Source organism: Typha latifolia, chromosome 11 (genome assembly GCF_019914945.1).
Source record: "Typha latifolia isolate L0001 chromosome 11, TyphaL0001v2, whole genome shotgun sequence".
Taxonomy (NCBI): Eukaryota; Viridiplantae; Streptophyta; class Magnoliopsida; order Poales; family Typhaceae; genus Typha; species Typha latifolia.
Genome location: NC_133096.1, coordinates 7,596,984 through 7,615,716, shown reverse-complemented (window position 1 = coordinate 7,615,716; position 18,733 = coordinate 7,596,984). Strand labels below are relative to the sequence as shown.

At 36.1% G+C, this 18,733-nt stretch overlaps 2 protein-coding genes across 2 annotated transcripts; one reads left to right on the top strand and one right to left on the bottom strand.

Moving 5' to 3' along the window:
• Positions 1–97: 97 nt before the first annotated feature.
• On the bottom strand, positions 98–5,153 carry LOC140797364 (syntaxin-61). The gene is made up of 8 exons (XM_073150736.1): positions 4,881–5,153; positions 4,583–4,694; positions 2,438–2,551; positions 2,078–2,191; positions 1,692–1,879; positions 1,224–1,314; positions 803–868; positions 98–410 (listed from the first exon to the last, which is right to left on the bottom strand). Exons 2-8 carry the CDS (start codon positions 4,634–4,636, stop codon positions 300–302), a joined length of 738 nt encoding a protein of 245 aa, XP_073006837.1. The 5' UTR covers positions 4,637–4,694; positions 4,881–5,153; the 3' UTR covers positions 98–299.
• A 665-nt stretch (positions 5,154–5,818) lies between these two features.
• LOC140798105 (probable helicase MAGATAMA 3) lies at positions 5,819–18,727 on the top strand. The gene is made up of 20 exons (XM_073151841.1): positions 5,819–6,027; positions 6,130–6,262; positions 6,351–6,487; positions 6,663–6,860; positions 7,585–7,782; positions 7,888–7,923; positions 8,500–8,585; positions 8,703–8,753; positions 10,100–10,208; positions 10,291–10,396; positions 11,090–11,187; positions 11,264–11,377; positions 11,456–11,548; positions 12,689–12,742; positions 16,045–16,103; positions 16,186–16,270; positions 16,347–16,706; positions 16,792–16,914; positions 17,884–17,970; positions 18,042–18,727. The coding sequence occupies exons 1-20, from the start codon at positions 5,917–5,919 to the stop codon at positions 18,264–18,266; spliced, it is 2,463 nt and encodes an 820-aa protein (XP_073007942.1). The 5' UTR covers positions 5,819–5,916; the 3' UTR covers positions 18,267–18,727.
• Positions 18,728–18,733: the final 6 nt, after the last annotated feature.

The window sequence follows — 18,733 nt, the reverse complement described above, 5'->3', positions numbered from 1 at the left end:
ACTGCAGAGCATCAAACGCATAAAGAAAGAAGCAAGCTTCTGTAACAGTGCTCAGTTGAAAAATATCAGAAGCTTTCAAGAAAACAACGGAGGAAGATGGTTTCAAGGATGCCCCGTGATGGAGAATTTGTATAAATCAGAGACGTCGTAAGAATGATTTACATTAATGTGTTGCCCGCTACCAGAAAAACGATGATTCTGAAATTATCTACACCAGTAGATTATTTGAAGCCTCATGTGTCTTCCACCTCCGCTTACATTAAACAAAAATATTAGTCCACACAACTTTATTGTCTTTACTATGTGAGGAACACCAGAACAAAAAGAATTATGAAGAGAACTATCAAGAAAGCTATCATCATAATTTGCCCTTTTGCGCTAGCCTTCTTCATAACCATAGCCACTCTTTTCTGTGACAGAAAAAAAAGAGAGGAGAAAAGGTGCCCGCATCATCAGTTAGATTCTCGCGGTTCTAAATTGCTATATAGTAGTGATTTCTCCAAAAAAGATGCTAAATAGTAGTGAATTTCCAATCTTAAATCCAACAGATGATGGAATGAACTAGCTTAGCATCTGCTTAAGATGCTAATAACAATTCTACAAGCAACAAAGAATTATTCAGCACTGATGGAATCTTGAGAAAAGAGTTCATGAATATAATTATCTCACATATATCTGATGCAAGTGGGATAGGAGTAGTAGAGTCAATTCCTCTATGCTAATTATTAAAAATAGAAACAAAACTACAAAGAGAAATGACGACTACAAGTCTTTGGAGCAAGTAAATGTGAAAAGGACAAACCTGCACAAAATCAAGCCTATTTGAAGTAGTTTCCATCTCCATGCTCAAATCACCAATAATTCTTTCCTGCATCATGAGGAAAATAAAATCACTTGCATCGGAAGGAATTGAACTCCCTTATGCAGAGCTACTGTAAAACAGTCCCAACATAATAGTTGGGAAATCGCATGTACAACTTATTTTTATCATGAATGCTTCAGCCATCCAATATTATTTCATGGCTTTTCAATGATCTAGTGCTGTATCATGCTAATGGTATCTAACAAAGTAAGAATAACCAGTGTATGATTACTGTACATACAGCTCATTTCAAATAATATTAAGACCCAACAGGCAGGTGGATATCTGGTTCATTCTTGCTATTTCATGTTACAAATTAGTTTATATACAACACATATTTGGGAAGTGAATTAATTTGTACCTGCCCAGCCAGCTCTTCATGAATGGTAAGTCCTACACCACCAATTCTCTTAACACTTGCGCTAAGCTCATCCAGCTCCTCATCTTGTTGCCTAAAGCAATTTAGCTTAATATAAACAAACAATAAAATCTTCATCGAACTAAACAAAATTATCAAATATATCGGGATATCATATTCTAGATTAGAATATGAGGAAAAAACACAATGTGGTCAGCCTTTAAAAGCAGATGCACGATTCCTATTTCCCAATTAAGGATCAAATCATCCTATGCACCTACAAATTCCTATTTTCATGTATCTTGATTATAAGTCTAGGATGGAAAATATCCACAATTATTCTGAGGTTACTAAAATTGGCTGTTAATATATCAACTAGTACCAACTTATCAAGTAGTATCCCAATATATCCTGCAGACAGTCATAGTGTCCAGACCCAATAATGTCAAATAGGAAAAGGAAAAAGAATACTTTATAAGAAGCAGCTGACGATCTGATTCTGAAGAGATAAAATCATCATTATCTCTGGCATCGTAGTGGTTAGGTCTGCTTGATTCAGAAACACGATCATTTGCATAACCCATTAGCTCCTGGCGTGACGCAAAAGTAAAATGGCTCTTCTCCTTTCCAGCTTCAACAGCTCTCCTCACGGTAGCAACCTAGATAAGTACGAACTGTTTAGAGTATTCAAAATAGATTCCCATTCATAATTTTATAAGAATTAAAAGTAAAAAAGAACCCAAAACAATATATCACATTCTTGTATGAAATAGGTCCTAAAACATAGAATCATGCACATTAGTAAAATCACAAAGAAATGCGTGAAAAATAGCTGTAAAAATAAATTTGAAATTTACCTGGTTATGTGCAGTGCTAGTCCAGTTCCGACGTTTTCCAAGTTCAACATCATCAAGTCCATAATAAGCCGGATCTCTTGCAGCAACTGAAATTGCCTTGTCCAATTCATCCACCTATCACCAAAGAAAATATCAGTTAACATATGACCATAAAGAAGGATAATTTCAAATTATAAGATATTATTGCAGTTCAATCCGTACTGCAAACAAATAGAGAAGGGCTTAAAGAAAATTGAGATTTGAGAAAGAAAAGGATGATTACATTCTTTTGCCAATGTATTTGTATGGTAAGAAATCACCATCGAAATTAAAGGAAATGGAAGATTATTACAAAAAAGTAAGATTCTTAGCATTTACTACCTGCCACTCAATGCTTTCACAACTGGCTACAAGCTCTTTAGTTAGATGAACACGCTCTCCAGTGTTTACAGGAGTTTGCTCCCATTGGCGCAAAGAAGCTTGCAGTTTGTTAATCTGGAACAAAGGGAATTTTTAGCTTTATATGTAAGAGAATCAAAACAATTGCATACAGATAAGAAAGCCAGAAAACTTCTAGAGCCATATTCTGCTATGTACATACGTACGTACATATATATATATATATATATATATTATGGAGTCACATAAGCCGGGAGACTTTAAAATTTTCAAAATTACTCAAAACTTTTGAACGAGATAAAATGATGATACAATACGATCAGCTTAACTGCCATAGCCCACGATTTATAGGGCAGACCAAGAGAGTATTCAATTTGTTATCCAAGGTACTTCTTGGTAATGCACCTATAGGAGCATTGGCAACATCATGTAAACCTCCTTGCAAAAACATCGGCTTTCATACCATGCACAAGCTAAGATTGAGAAGCCTCCTTGGAAGAAGAGTATTTTATTTATTTACTTTCTACCCGTAGAGTTTTAACCTTGGACAACAAGTTCCTTCCAAAAGAAAAATCACACAAAAGAGGAATGCGCATCAAACCTCGAAAGTGGCTAGAGGAATAGAATATTAATGATTTCTATTCAAAGTTTAAGCCCATACAGCACAGAATAAAGCCTCCAAAGGTACTCCTAGACCTGGAAAGGATATATAGGAAAGACAAAGAGGATATCTTCTTACAACCAGACTTTTCTCTTTTTACTAGTACAAACAAGGAATGAGCAAAAAGAATGCAAGATCTCCAGCTAAAGAAGAAATTATCTCAATTTCTCATCTCATGTTTTTGACTTTAGCTGACTGACAATTACAATCATGCCGGAGATCAATCTTTAGAACTCCAATGTTAGACTACGCTCTCAACTATGTTCCTAGTTGCAGCAGAGTTTCTCTCATGTACTGCATTTCTCGGCCCAAATTATTTGAGAGCCTCCAATACAACAGCAATCTAGAGCATCATAGAAGACTAAATTACAACTAAATGTACTGTTGCTTAAACATCCTTAACCTCTTAATACAAAGTCCTTAAATATGTTCATTCATATCAATATGTGTCCACGGATACCCTTGTCCTTCTCCCCCATCCAATAACAACATTCTAGAGTTCCATCAAATGCCTTCTTTATCTATAGACACAAGTTGCAATATCTATACATTTACTTCCAAAACATCAGTACTTCTGTGAAAGTGTGGTCAATGCCAGAACAATACAAAGGGACAAAACTATCTGACACACTCTGTAGTCAGCTTATAGTCCCTGGCTAGTTCAATACAGATGAGAAATGCAAGGAAGCTATTGTCAGGTGATCCTAGAAACATATACAATCTCTGGAAGGAAAACGAAAAGCAGCTGTCCCAAGAACCTACTTTTATCAAATTAAGATGACTCTGAGTAGATTCAAAAGTTATTATATTGGCATTAATGAGTTCATTCCAATCATGACAAATTGCATCATATCACCCGTCTCTGAAATCTCCTATTTCACTACATTCTCTTGATAAAAGTTGAGGTTTGAAGTTTCTTCTCAAAACTATCACCTCGATCTAACTCTACTCTTCACAAATTCAAATCAGTAAACTAGCTCAGTCCCTCCTATTTCTAACAAAATGCCCCTTTCCACCCATTTCGCTCTTCACACAAGTTAACTGCTGACTACAATTAATACTAATAAATCACATCATAGAGCTTCATCTGATCAAATCAAATCTGCTCGATCTTGACCTTAAGCTAATTTATCCTTGTCCAATGGACCTGGGCTTTGTCTTTGTTTAGGAACTTTGTGGGTTTTGATGATGATCAATGTGAATTTCGTTTGATGAATAGACAAATACCATGACATCCATTCCATAAACATTCGGAGCACCACACTATTCGAAGAGGGATTTTATTCATCGTGTAAAAATAGTGGATTTCATACAACTAAAGGCACTTATTCATGTCGCAAGGCTTGAGTTAATTCGCGGAAATACAGATTCGACTTTCACCCAGTAGTTATCCGAGAACTCGCGGAAATACGCCGGAAACAAGTTTTCTTGAAAGCAAGTAAAACATATAAACAGATCCAACTCACAGAGTCCTGGATTTCCTCTTTGACAATGTAAAACGGATCTTGAGCGGGAGTCATCTCATCGCAATCTCCAACAACAGCCAAAAAATTCCAAATCCTTCAGATCCACAAGATTCTGCATGCCAAGGAATAACAGTAAGACACAATCCACAATCCACGGTGAACTGAACCCTAATTCGAATTAATATCGATCTAATCCGATCCGATCTGATGGGGATAAACTTGTACGAAATCGATCAGGGAAGACTGCAATTACATTACAGACCGGATCGGATTGGAGGAGAGGGAGAGAAGGCTTTACCTGAAGCGGAGCACCGGAGGTCCGGAACGCTCTCTCTCTCTCTCTCTCTCTCTCTCTCTTCCTCCTTCGCCGCCGACAATCTCAAGGAGAGAGATTTAGTAGAGAGGTGTATCTTGGGCTGGGCTCCCCCAAGGAACAATAGTTTCAAAAATATCAAGAAAAGTGATGAATGCTTGACGATGTCTTCTTAGGCTATAAAATTTATCTCTTGGGCTGAAGCCCAGACCAAGAGTTTTCTTCTTCTCTTTTTCTTTTAATAATAATTAAAATCCTAATAATTAGATTAGACAAGTGGTTAATAATTAGGCCTGTCCAAACTGAGATTCTATTATGCATATTCTTTAGTGAAAATAGATAAATGATTGGGTCCAAATAGTATCTAATAAGAGTATCGAGGGGTTAATGGGCTCTTTTTTTTCTTGTCAACAATATATCATATGTGATAATTAGGATATGATATTTCTCCACCTTTTTAAGTTGTAAATTTTTAATAACGCCCTTCATTTTATTAAAATAATAAATACCCGAGTTAATTAAAATAATCAATCTATAACAAAAATATTTACTTCAAAATAATAAGACTTAAACTTCTATACACTTCGAGTATTCCTCGGCTGTGCTATATTTATGTTAACTACTAGAATATCTTTGCTTAATCTATTTGATATAATGCTAATTCAGCTAACTACTTTAAAATTTTAAACTATTAAATAACAATAAAATTTATATTCTAATAAAGTCCACAGTTTTTTTTTCTTTGGTTACGATGACAACATAGTTAAATAGACCATAGTTTACGATCCGTAGTTAGTTAAACTAACCGTGCCATAGGAAAATTATAGGAAATATAAAAAGGATTGGATTATAAATAATTTAAAATATAGGGTGTTCTCAATCCGGTTTAGTAGCGAATCCGACCAACTTAATTCGTCCGACGTGGCGTCCGTCTTCCTCGTCTCTATGAACCAGTAACCATCCAGAAGAAACCCTTCGCCTAAAACCCTCACCCTCGAGCTAATACTTTGGCGAGGCGGCAATGGCAGTAGAGAAGAATCCCGCGCCGTCTTCCTCTGCTCCTCCTTCTATCAATCGATTCCAAAGGGTAGTCCTCAGTTGGGATTACCTCCGCCTCGTTGCCGAATCCAAGGTAATCCAATCTGACTCTTCTTCTTCTTCTTCTCCTTCTCCTCTTCTCCCCTTTCTAGAGTTTCAGTCGTCTTAAATCTTCCTCTCTTCCTTCCATGAGCAGAGCAAGAAGCCCCCCGATGGGCTCAGGCCTGCGAAGAACACGTACAAGGACGTCGGTGACTACATCGGAGTCTTCGAGCCTCTCCTCTTCGAAGAGGTCAAGGCGCAGATCATTCAAGGGAGGGACGAGGAAGGTGACGTGCACTTTGGATTAAAATTTTGATCTTTTGGGGTTTTGCTTGGTATTGATGATGATTTGCTTGTGTTCTTGGAGAATCCCAGACGAGACCGACTGGCAGAAGGGTGCGTTCTCTTCTTGCGTCGAGTCTGATGGATTTCATAAGGTTTCGGTGGCCGTCCTTGATGAATTCCGTGAAGAAGTGTCGGAGAATGATCTCTTGCTGCTTTCCAAGGAGAAGGTAGATTATTTGTACCCCCTACCTTTGATTTCACCTATGTCTTGTCATTGCGTTGCCTTTTCTTGAATATAATGTGCAAGATAACATAGGAGTCGTATGTAGATGGTTGCCTAAGAATCTATCTGAGGTGTTGTTATGTATACTTGATTACTTGTGCTTTTGTTACATTTTGCAGTTTGAAGAGGGTGCAACACCGTCCACATATTGTTTTGCAATGGTGGAACATCGTGGTGGTAGAGAAACTCTTGCCCTTCGAACCTTCCTTGTTGGCGAGGTGAAAAGGCTGGGGAAAGCTGAACCTGAGCACAGTCCAAGGCTGACGAGGATGCTTTCTGTTTTGAAAACAGCAGAGAGCTTCTTATGGATTTTGCGAGTGAGTATGAACTGCCAACAAGGAATTTAGTCTTCCTTTTAGCAGCATTTTTCCTCATAATTTTGAAGTGGAATTAGATTTATATAGATTTAGTACTTAATGTAATCACACTCTAATTAGATAATCTACAAGCTAGAGAAGATATTGCCTTTTGAAGAAAAATAGAAAATAAGGATCAAGAACTGCAAGCACACTCAAACAACTGGTGACTGATGGGAAAAGTTCTGGATCTGACATTGAGACTCCAAACACACATCATTCTTTCTTTTAGAAAATCCACTTGCAGAACAAGAAGAAAGAAACACTAAAAGGAGATATTATCTGTGTAAAAAATGAAGAAAAACTATGTGTAGATAGATACTTGCATCCCTGCTGGATGTGGGAAACAATAAAAGTCATTAACGGTTGGTAAAATTGTAAAATGTGTGCCAATTTGGGGATTTATCATTTTAAGCATGACTATATAGTATATAGTTAATAAATTCATGCTGCTCTGTAAGTTATTCAATCAAAACGCTATCTTTTAATAGTTGTTAGTTAAATACTTAAGGCTTTGGTTGATTTATAGCAAGGATTATAGCTCTGTGAGTCTTTTCTGTACTTTCTGAAAATAGAACCTTTCAAAATATGTCAGAATACTTATATTGGGATTGTTTCTTTTTATTTTTAACGTTGATGTCTACTTTCTCTTTGGTGATGGGACATTGTTAATGAATCTTACCAGATTTGCAGCTTATCAACTATAATACGTGAATATGTAGCACTGCATTCTATTACTTCTCTTCCTTTCAAGGATTTGATATTATCAGCTGCTGAAAAGTCGAATGACATGAATGTTGAAAATCGTGCCTGGATCGTACCTGAACCACTAATGGATCATCTTAAAACTAACCTCAATGATTCCCAATTGGAAGCCATACATGTGAGTCTTGTAAATCAGCTTTTCAATCAGCATATATTTTTGCATCTTTACTGTTTAATTGTGACACGCCTGTTTTTGATAGGATAAAGTTTTTCTGTATTACAGGCTGGTCTTTCACGTAGATCCTTTGTTCTAATACAGGTTCGTTGCTTTATTATTCTTAGTGGTGGAAACTGTGTTGCTATTTAATTTATCATAGTGATTATTTGCTGATGTAGACCTGAAGTAGACTACTTGAAATAATGGGCATATTGAGTTAGATATGGTTTTGCAGGGAGAAAGAAAGTCGTGTACGGGATTGAAGGAGATCTTAATGTTTATGATGCGCTGAACTTTTTAAACTGATTCACTGTTTAAATGTTCATAGTTTTTTAGGATCAGGTGATTGAACCTGTTAAAACACTATAAAAGGTTTCTGTTTTGGCATACAGAAAGGGAGGATGGAACCAGAAATGTTCTAAGAAATTTAATAGTTGATGATGATCTGTGTTGCATCTTATGCATATAATGCATAATTTGAGTGTTATCAATCATTATCTAAACAAGTTTTATGAGAATGGACTTGTCACGTTAGAAACGTAGATGATCACCAAAGCTTGTTGTAGTTATGCCTTTCTGCAAGAATATTTAAATCAGAATGCAATTGACTTCTGGCATCACCATTTTATCTGTCTCATATGCATTGTCGATCTGGTCCTCATGACATGTGCTATTTAGGGTCCACCAGGAACAGGAAAAACACAGACAATTCTTGGACTTCTTAGTGCTGTTCTTCATTCAGCTCCTGCAAGAGTTCAATCGAAGTACTTTCAACTAGCCCTCTTCGATTCTCTTTTACTGAAAGGATTGAGGATTTCCAGCCTCTTGTGAATAAAATAAATTAATGTCTGTAAATTTGATTTTCCTTCTGTGTCATGCAGGCGAGGATTTTCTACTCAAAAACTTGGTCCAGTACTGCAATTTGAAGAGATGTAATAATTGCCTATTTCTTGTTTTATATGTCAAAGCTGATAAATATGGAATTTTTTTCCTACATGTCCCATTGCATGAGGATTCTGCTAGTAGTGTTTCTAGGAGCAAGACATATGAGGTTCTTAGCCATCTCCCCGCTGGTTTGGACTAACAAAAGATCATTCTGATATTAATTTAAGGAGATTTAAATATTAGATTGTTTAAGTAATTCGTTACAACCTGTAATCAAATAATTTTACTTGGGTCAAAATGGGAAGTATGAAAGATTATCAAGCTAGGAAGCATTTTTTTGAAGGGCTGATGGTTTTAATTAGATATGCCTGGCATGTAAAGGAGAGTTAATAGATGATTTTTATATTGATTATTTTGGATGCATATTATCATGAAGTGTGATATATTGGAATGCATACTATTAAGATTATATTTTATTTGGCTTATTCATGCTTTCAATCAAGATTTGAAAAATTGGGATTGGGATCAGGATTAGGATCGGTCATTCGAAAAACTACGTATCGATTGGATCGGCCGTATCAGTCGCCTAAATCAGATCGAACCTTTTTTTAATTATGTAAATTCTAAATATTATTTAAAAATTTAGAAAAAAAAAAATAATAATAAAGAAAAACTATGGTGTGGTGAAAAACTGAAAGAAGAGATTAGAGAGAGAGCGAGTGAAAAAAACCAAATAAAATAAAGAAAAACTATGGTGTAGTGAAAAAGAAGAAAATAGAAAAAAAAAAGAGATAGAGAGTGGAAGGAATGAAAAAACTAATAGAGAAATTAAGAAATAAAATTAAAATTAGAGTTCGCCAGAGTTAGATTTGCGCCGCCGGAGTTCGCCAAAGCTAGATCTCTTTGTAAGAAAAATAACGGTTATATAGCAAGGAGAGAAAAAGAGAGAGAGGGAGAGTTCGGATCGGGATCTGCTAATTCTGCGAACCATGCTTTCAATATTTTTATTGTTACCGTTGGTCTCTGCTATGATCTATATCTTCTTGGTTTCCAAGTTACTTGTTCTTATTATATGTCAAATTGTATTTTTCTTGCAAGTTCAACTTTCTGTTCAATTAGACGAGGAAGGCACCATGTTGTACATATAGGTGTTTTACGGAAAGGCTACATTTTTAGCTTACTAATCTGGTTTGGAAACAGAGATTAAGAAGGCTTCTTCATCAACTTATTTTCAGACTGTATAGGCAGACCATAAAATTAGATCTGTAGGTGTCTTTTGGTCTATAATAAGAAGACGTCTGTCAAGTGATTCAGCTTTTTATGCCATATTGTATCTTTCCAATATAATATGTATATGGCTAACGCTATATATATATATTCTATTTTTTGGCAGGCAACACCACTGGATGAAAGCATCTCCTTGGTTAGTCGGTGCAAATCCAAGAGACTTAATTATGCCTGTTGATGGTGACGATGGTTTTTTCCCTACCGGAAATGAATTGGTATTCTCCAGTAACTTAATGTGCTTATGATTGGAAGACCGTTTGATAGTTTCACGCCTTACTTTTCTCCTTTTCTGCTTAGAAACCTGAAATTGTAAGTTCCAACCGCAAATATCGTGTTCATGTTTTGGTATGTGCACCGTCCAACTCTGCACTTGATGAAATAGTTTTGCGCCTCCTACATACAGGTAAGAACTTCCCTTGTTGAGCAGAGGGTACTAGTTTTGGTGCCTTATAATGATTATTATCTACTTGAATTATACACGGTTAGGTTTTGTTGCAGCTGTTGGGTAATCTCAAATAATTTATATGTTTAGTTAGAGTTTTCTGTCAAGTCATGACCTACCTGTCATCCTTTTGTTTTAGTATTCATCTTTACTTGGATTGAATCACTAAATCTTTTCATTCTCTTGGCATAGTCTAAGTTCAGCATGGAACATTGAGACCTAAAGCTAAACTCTCTTGGCAAGAACCAAATCAATTTGTAAGGGTTCATAGTATATGCGGGGACTAGTTTTAGACTATTGATCCTATATTTTGCTGAATGGCAATTATTAAATTACCAAGTAACATTCTTCAATTGTAAAACTTACATATTGATGTTTCTGATGATTTAGAAATTGCAAATTTAACTGCATTATGCTACAGAAGTTTTGACAATCTCAAACTTTTTGGACAAAGATAGTCAGACAATTAACAATTCATCTTACATAATTTAACTCGCGAAAAAGTTGTGAAATTGGATAATTATGATTGTGGCATAATCTAGAAGAGAAGAGAATAAATTCTATCCTTGTAGTCCTTGTGGCTGTTCAGTCATATGTTTTAAAGTTTTCTTGTCACATGAAAATTAAGGTTATTACTGGCTTTTGGATTTTCAGGTATTCATGATGAAAATGACCTTGTATATAATCCCAAAATCGTGCGAATTGGTCTAAAGCCTCATCATTCTGTGCAAGCTGTATCAATGGATTACCTTGTGCGTTTTTCACCTCTTAACCATTTGGCTACATATTTGACAAAACATTTGTGGTGCATGACATTTCTTGCTGCAGGTAGAGCAAAAACTTGCTGGTGTTGATCGGTCATCGGGTGTTGGAAAACATGGATCAGGAGGGGCAGCTGACCGTGATCGTATTCGTGCTTCAGTTCTTGATGAAGCAGCTATTGTGGGTTCATTTTTTCTGTCAAAAGGATGGATTTAATTGTTACTTCATATTTATCCTCATTATTTCCCAAATTTGCAGGTATTTTCTACTCTCAGTTTTAGCGGTTCATCTATTTTCAGTAGAATGAATCGTGTGTTCGATGTAGTTATAATCGATGAAGCTGCACAAGCTGTAAGTTCGCTGCTTCTTCCTGATATTTTCAATATAGATGATTGATATATATGGATTGTTGGTCTTGTTGTCTCATTCATAATTCCTCAGCAAACACAGTTGGATCATCTTTCTAGTCCTTTTAGATTTGATCACTTGGTGCTGTCCTTGTTTCTGAATCCAAGACTTGCCAGGAAATAGTTTTTCCAATACCTCACTTCTAAGTCTTGTTGTTACCTTTTCTGAGAGATTTATTAGGCAGTATTTATGGTCTCACACACCATGAAATTGGAGCTGATGCCAATTAGCACTAGCTCAGTTTGTGTTTAAAAATCAAAAGATTGACGATGTTAAGTATTTGCCTATGTGGGAATTAAATATTGTCATCTGAGATTAATCATGGGCCATGAATGGGTAACCATAAGAAATTTTATTATTGAAATGTGAATTTTTTAAGGATTTACTGATGAATGTAATCTTTTGGTGATGTTCTAATGTACATAAATGCTAGAAATTTAATATGAATATCTAAAGAGGAGCTAGACAATAGGTTCCAAGGAGGGAAGGGAAGAGCAGAAGGTGTTGGCTTTGCTAGTAAAGTGCATGGAGCTACTGGAAAGCTGATATGAAACTAAAATAGATGGATCATTAATGTGCATTACAGACAATGGAGGTCATGATTGATGAGCTCCATTTTTCCTCAGCTCACCAATTTTCTTCTTAGTCTTGTATAAACTTCCAGATTAACAGCAGCCCTAGTTCATTTGGATATATTTTTGTTTTTTTCCCCAAAACATATATCAATTTGTTTTAATTAATTTTGTTCTGCACATTATGCATGAGTCCTTGATGTATTTTGTGCTTTTTTTAAACTTGCTGCCACGAGAAACACTTAAGTAGGCAGTACACACTTTAGATTTCCTTTTCTATATCTTTTGCATTGCCGATACATTTATGTGTATAAATACATGCCTTCTAGTTGTCTGTTTTTCTTTGCTCATGAGTCATGTATGTTTTGATTTTTGTGTGTCTGGCAGTCAAGCCTATGGTAATTAAAGAAAGGACAACATTATAACTTCGTATTACTTTTACTTTGAGCTGTATAGTTGCAGACAATGCATAATGTTTCTTACTGTTGTGATTTTGCCAATTCTTCATTAGGTGGAACCGGCAACTCTTGTGCCTTTGGCACATGGATGCAGACAAGTTTTTCTGGTATGTTTCTTTTGCGTTATATGTTTCATATTTATGGTGATACTTGCAACCTCTTGTGATACTTAATATTCTAGTGTGGTTTACTCTGCAGTATCACCTGACCACAATATATGGAAGTTAGCAGTAATCTACAACAAATTTATGTTATAATGTAGCTTGCTATCTTGTCCTTTCATTACTTGCAGCTCATGCACAGTTTTGTTTACAACAATTTAGTTTTATATAGCTATCCCCTTCTTATTTTTCCAGCATAAGCTTGATTACATCCTTGTGAGGCCACTTTAGTTTAGATTCACATTTTTGCAATACATACACAGGTTTTTCTTGCTATGAATTATATGATTCATGTATTTTATTAAGGGTTTTTAACTTACCGGATACTCCGAAAACTTAAGCCGTTAGAAAATGGTGATTTTTATTTTGACAAAAGGCTGAATCCCTGTTTCATTGAAACAATAAAACAGTCACAGATATATCATGAGTTTGATAGATATATCCATCAAATTCCCATCACAGCAGCACCCCTACCAAAAGAAACATAGAAAGTACCTATCTTAACGGGGTAATTCGAAAACAAACAGGATTGTTCAGGTTACAACTAAAACCAACACTGATGTCCCAGAATGAAAACATACTAAGCTGAGAATTCATCACCATATCCAACACCAACAAGAAAGAGAAGTTGTCTGACTGCAGTAGCACCGGGAGATCATTCTTCATCCTTCATATTCTCCACTGCTCTAGAAATAATCTTCTTTTCTTTTTTAGCAATCTTCTCTCAATGACTGTCCGCCCAACATAAAAGTAAAAATGTTATTTTATATTGTAGGGCATACCATTTTTTTCTCAAGCTCTAAAAATTCTGCTATTCCGTTCTCTCCAAATACTCCAAATCCAAGCAGCAATCCAAACTAATACAAGTTTGTCATTGTCTCTCTTTTGACAAATTTGTTCCCCTAGGAACCAATCCTTCACATGTCTTGGTTTTGGCAATAATTCCCTTGATTTTTCTGGCTTCAGTAATAATTCTCTTCACATACCAGCAATTCAAAAATAGATGATTCACTGATTCCTCTTTAGAACAAAAGACACACCGTGTACAACCAATCTATTCTTTCTTTATCAAATTATCTCTAGTTAAAATTTTATTCCGACAAATCAACCATAAAAGGCTCTTACTTTGAGAAGGATTTTCATTTTCTAGATCCAGGGAAGCCTTCTCAGCATGATACCACCATTATTTAGAAAACTATACAAGGATCGAACAATGCATATGCCATTATTATTGAATCTCCACTGAGGCACATCTAGACCATTTGATAGGGTGATATCACTGGTCTGAACCAACATTTTCATAGTTTTTCATCCTTGATTGCTCAAACAACTGTCTTCTATAATGTAAAGTCTAGATATTGCCATTCCACGCCTCTTTAAGTGTTCCTCTACGATTTCAAAAATGTAACTAAACTGGGAAGCCAAAGTTGCATTTCCCCATCCAAATATTTTTTCAAAACTTCACGGTGTTCCCACTTCTCATTATCCAACTCACCCTAGACTTGCTGGTTTGTAAGACACCCTTCTAGAAATGGGACACTCTATTCAAATTCATGATATTGAAGGCCTCAACCTTAGCCCTTTTTCAATATCGTTAACTAACCACCTCAGTACAGAGATGATTATTAGAATTAGGCAACCTCCACCACCACTTTGCTAATACAGCCCTATTCATATCAGTAAGGTCTGTCACTCCCAAACCCTAATTCTTTCTTCATACATACCTTCATCCAATTTATCAATACATACACCTTGTCCTTAGTTGCATTCCTCTAAAGAAAATTTCGTTTTAGTCTATCAATTCTACTCTTTACCCATGCAGACATTTGAAAGAAGGAGAGATAGTAAAGAGGTATAGAGTTCAAAACAGAATTGGTCAAGGTAATTTTCCCTCCTAAGGAGGGGAGTTTACCTTTCCACTTTGCCAATTTCTTCTCAATCTTATTGATAATTGGGGTCCAGTCACACTTTCTAAGCTTACTATCATGTAAAGGTAGCCCAAGATATTTTATGAGCAATTTTTTCATTTGACAATTCAGTGTGTCAACCTCTTCCCGTTCTCCACATTTGACCCCAAATATATAAGGGAACTATTCTCAAAATTTATCTTCGTCCCTAAAATAGCCTCAAAACAATAAAGAATAAATTCAGGGTCCCCACTTCCATCTCATCAACCTTAAGAAAAATCGATGTATCATCTGGATTTTGTAGTTTTATAATTCATTTATTTCTGGCATCATCCCCAAAGCCACTTAAAATCCCCTTAGCTTTAGCTTGCTCACTCCTTTTGTTTAGATTATCAACCACCAACAGAAATAAGTTAGGGGACAAAGGATCCCCTTGCTGCAGCCATTTTCTATACCTGAAGTACTGTCAATCTCCTTTTTTAATTATAATAGCAGAGAAACTCGTCGAAACCAACTGCATGACCCACTGAATCCAATTCTCTAGGAACCCTCTCCACTGTAGAATCAATTAGTAAGTCTCGTCTCACATTATCATAAGCTTTTTTAAAATCAAGTTTCAATGGTATCCCTTTTTCTTCTTCTTTATCCCCATGAGCGACCATACTATCCAGAATATATTGCTTCCTAATAAAGGCACTTTGATAGTCTACTATCAATTACCATTACCGAGCATAGAAAACCAGTGAGTACTTTCATTACAATCTTATAACTACAATTTAACAAGTTGATCGGTTGAGAATGGTGATCTTTATCATTTATGATCTAACAATCTCCCTCACTTATAGACCTGAGACATTTGATGAGCCTAAAAAGTGGACTTGACTTATATTGGTTTAATTTTTTTTAATTTAATTGACAAGGTAGGCATAGTAGGATTCTAACTCAGGACCTCCTATTTTGATATCATATCAACCCCTCGAAAATCTAGTCAACAAAATCCCATGAATCCTTAGAATTTTGTTGACTAGAATTTCAAGGGGTTGATCTGTAATTTATACAATAGTTTATGATCAGAATGACTTATTTGGAACTTGGTTTGTGCCATTATGGTGTTTCCAGATTACATTTTATTAGTTTATCATCAGAACAACTTATTTCATGTTCATGTCAACATGACAATCAACTTTTTTTCTTTTTCATTAACATTAAACTGATCAACTTGCTCTTGATTCTGGGAGAGCCTGAGCATATATTCTGCACTCTCTCAGTATGTCAGTTGCTGCTACCAGTGTGATGAGTATGTTTGAAAATGTCTTACTCATCTTCTGTTGTCTGGATAAGGTTGGTGACCCAGTTCAGTTGCCAGCCACTGTAATTTCTTCAACTGCGGAGAAATTTGGGTAAGTCAATATTTTACATCTTCTAGTGTATCTTTTGCCTAAATATTTTGCAACTAGTAAGTCTGCTCTTGTCATCCTATAGGTATGGAACAAGTTTATTTAAAAGATTTCAAGCTGCTGGCTTTCCTGTACAGATGCTTAAGATTCAGTATCGCATGCATCCAGAGGTCAGATAAATAGCAATTGTTGATTAAATGATTAAAGTATTTTTCAAGTCTCATTAACTCATTCAGTTGAACACAGATAAGTATTTTCCCCTCGAAAGAATTTTATGGTGGTTCTTTACAAGATGGAGAACTAGTCAATAGAAAACGTCCTTGGCATTCCTACCGTTGCTTTGGCCCATTTTGTTTCTTTAATATAGACGGGATAGAGACCCAATCATCAGGAAGTGGGTCTTGGGTGAACGAACAGGAGATTGAGTTTATAGCCATCTTGTATCATCAACTGGCCGCCCGTTATCCAGAACTCAGGTCTGGTTCTCAGGTGGCAGTAATATCTCCATACAGATATCAAGTAAAGCTCTTGAGGGAACATTTTCGTGCGACTTTTGGGGATCAGTCTGATCAAGCTGTGGATATTAATACGGTTGATGGATTCCAGGTGATTAGCACATGTAGTAATTATTAATGCATGTTTTATTTGTGATACATAAATTTATATATAAATGTTCTTTTTATCTCTGCAGGGACGGGAAAAGGAAGTTGTCATCTTTTCCTGCGTTAGAGCAAATGAAGGGAAAGGGATTGGCTTTGTTTCGGATTTCCGCAGAATGAACGTTGGCATCACCAGAGCTAGATCTTCCGTCATGGTAAGTGTTCGTTGAGATGGATGTTTACCTTCTTTTTGTTCAGCAATAGTGACTGGTCACAATCAGTCAAACCCATGCATAATTTTGATTGGATCTTAGCAACCAGGATGAGATTCATACAGTATCTGGAAGTAGAAGAAGAATAAGTGTCTGAATATTCATTAATGATATTGACTTCATAGAGAAGTTAGAGAGTGACATAACTTGCTAAGTAGCTGATCTTGTTATGCTGTTCTTTTTTCTTCTTCTGGCTTCACGGAGAAGTCAGAGCTAAGATGGTGGGGGATGGGTCGTGCTGTGCTAAATTGGGTTGATGGATGGAAAATTAAGGATATGTTGTCTGCATAGGATGAAGCCGTTGTGAAGGTGGGGTAAGAACTAAGGATAAGCATGGTTGGTTCGGAGTAGGCAGAACATGCACACAGAGAGAAAAAATCAATATTGTTTACTTCGGGGAACACAAGTATCACAGTTATTTTACAGGGAAAGAACTCAGTTTACTTATCTAGAAAAAGGAAGTGACAACAACCTTCTTATTCAAAATACAGGCATAAATGAAAGTATTACTGCCAAACTGTATTCAAGACTCAAGAGAATCATCAACCACACTTAGTTGAGAGACATCACAGCTACCAAAGGGGCGGCAGTGGGAATCCTGGGCACTGAGTGAAATTCTGATTTAGTAAATACTAAATATCATGAGTGAAGATGGGAGAGGAGGGGACTTGGGCTTTTTGTATTTGAGGAAAAAAACTGCAGGAGATTCAGATTTTCTAATTCTTGAATCTTCCTTGGATAGCTCAAGCCCAAGATGAATTTCATGGGTGTAAACCTGGTCTTGTAATTTGATCAGAAACTTTTTAATCCAACATCAATCCTTTAACCAGTTAATGTCACTTTCTATGTTTTTGTTTTCAATTCAAATACTGACACTAATGGTATACAATGTTAAATCTGATGGTGCTGAAGGTGGTGGGTTCTGCATCAACTTTGATGCAAGATGATCATTGGGGTAATCTAGTGAAAAGTGCGAAAGATCGAGATCAGTTCTTCGAGGTATGTTATTTCAGCCTCTTCGTCTTTTCCAACTTGGTAGCTGGATTACTTCAGAAAGTATTGTCCTGCAGGTCTCAAAGCCTTATGCCACATTCTTTGGTGATGGTAAATTAGAGTCGATGCGAGCACAGAAGCAGCAGCTGGAGAAAGATCTAAAGAAGAACGAAGCATTGGAGCAAGTGCATGATGAAATGGCAAGAATGGAAAATATGGTTGTTGATAATGGCGACGACAATGCCGACGGATTGGCGGATGATGGTGTTGATGTCGACGATGGAGGAGGCTATGATGATTGAGTTGATGGGAGGACCTGCAGTGGAGTCCTTCGGGTGATACCAGAAATGAGCACAATCAATGCTTTTGCAGCATTGCATTGTGAAGAGGATTGTCTGCTCCATCTAGATCTTGCCTCTTATCATTCTTTTGGGCTTAAACACCCCTAGAAATCAGTTATTGCATAATTTATGTGAGGTTGATAATATAAATATCATTAGAAATTAGAACATCAGAATAGAGGGCCGATAGTACTGCTAGCTGTTTTGTTCATGTAACTTTTTGATCCAGTTCCCGCTGTATTCCTAGCCATTTGGAAGTTCTCAAAAAAGAAAGGAAAAAAAAAGAGAGAACATCACTACCAAGGAAATACAAAAGATGTTTCTTCCTTTTACTATTTCCTTTTTCCTTTCGTTCTAATCTAGTTTTGTAAAGTTTGTATACTGATTTCATGTTAATGTATATTGATATTTTTTAAACAAAAGAGACT

Excerpts from the sequence above, each read along its gene's own strand:
- LOC140797364 (XM_073150736.1), bottom strand. The coding sequence starts at position 4,636 with ATGACTCCCGCTCAAGATCCGTTTTACATTGTCAAAGAGGAAATCCAG. Across the intron at positions 1,315-1,691 it reads CGTCAGCTGCTTCTTATAAA|GCAACAAGATGAGGAGCTGG; the intron begins GTATTCTTTTTC and ends AAATTGCTTTAG. Across the intron at positions 411-802 it reads ATAGGCTTGATTTTGTGCAG|AAAAGAGTGGCTATGGTTAT; the intron begins GTTTGTCCTTTT and ends TTTCTGTCACAG.
- LOC140798105 (XM_073151841.1), top strand. The coding sequence starts at position 5,917 with ATGGCAGTAGAGAAGAATCCCGCGCCGTCTTCCTCTGCTCCTCCTTCT. Across the intron at positions 10,397-11,089 it reads TTTGCGCCTCCTACATACAG|GTATTCATGATGAAAATGAC; the intron begins GTAAGAACTTCC and ends TTGGATTTTCAG. Across the intron at positions 16,104-16,185 it reads TCAACTGCGGAGAAATTTGG|GTATGGAACAAGTTTATTTA; the intron begins GTAAGTCAATAT and ends GTCATCCTATAG.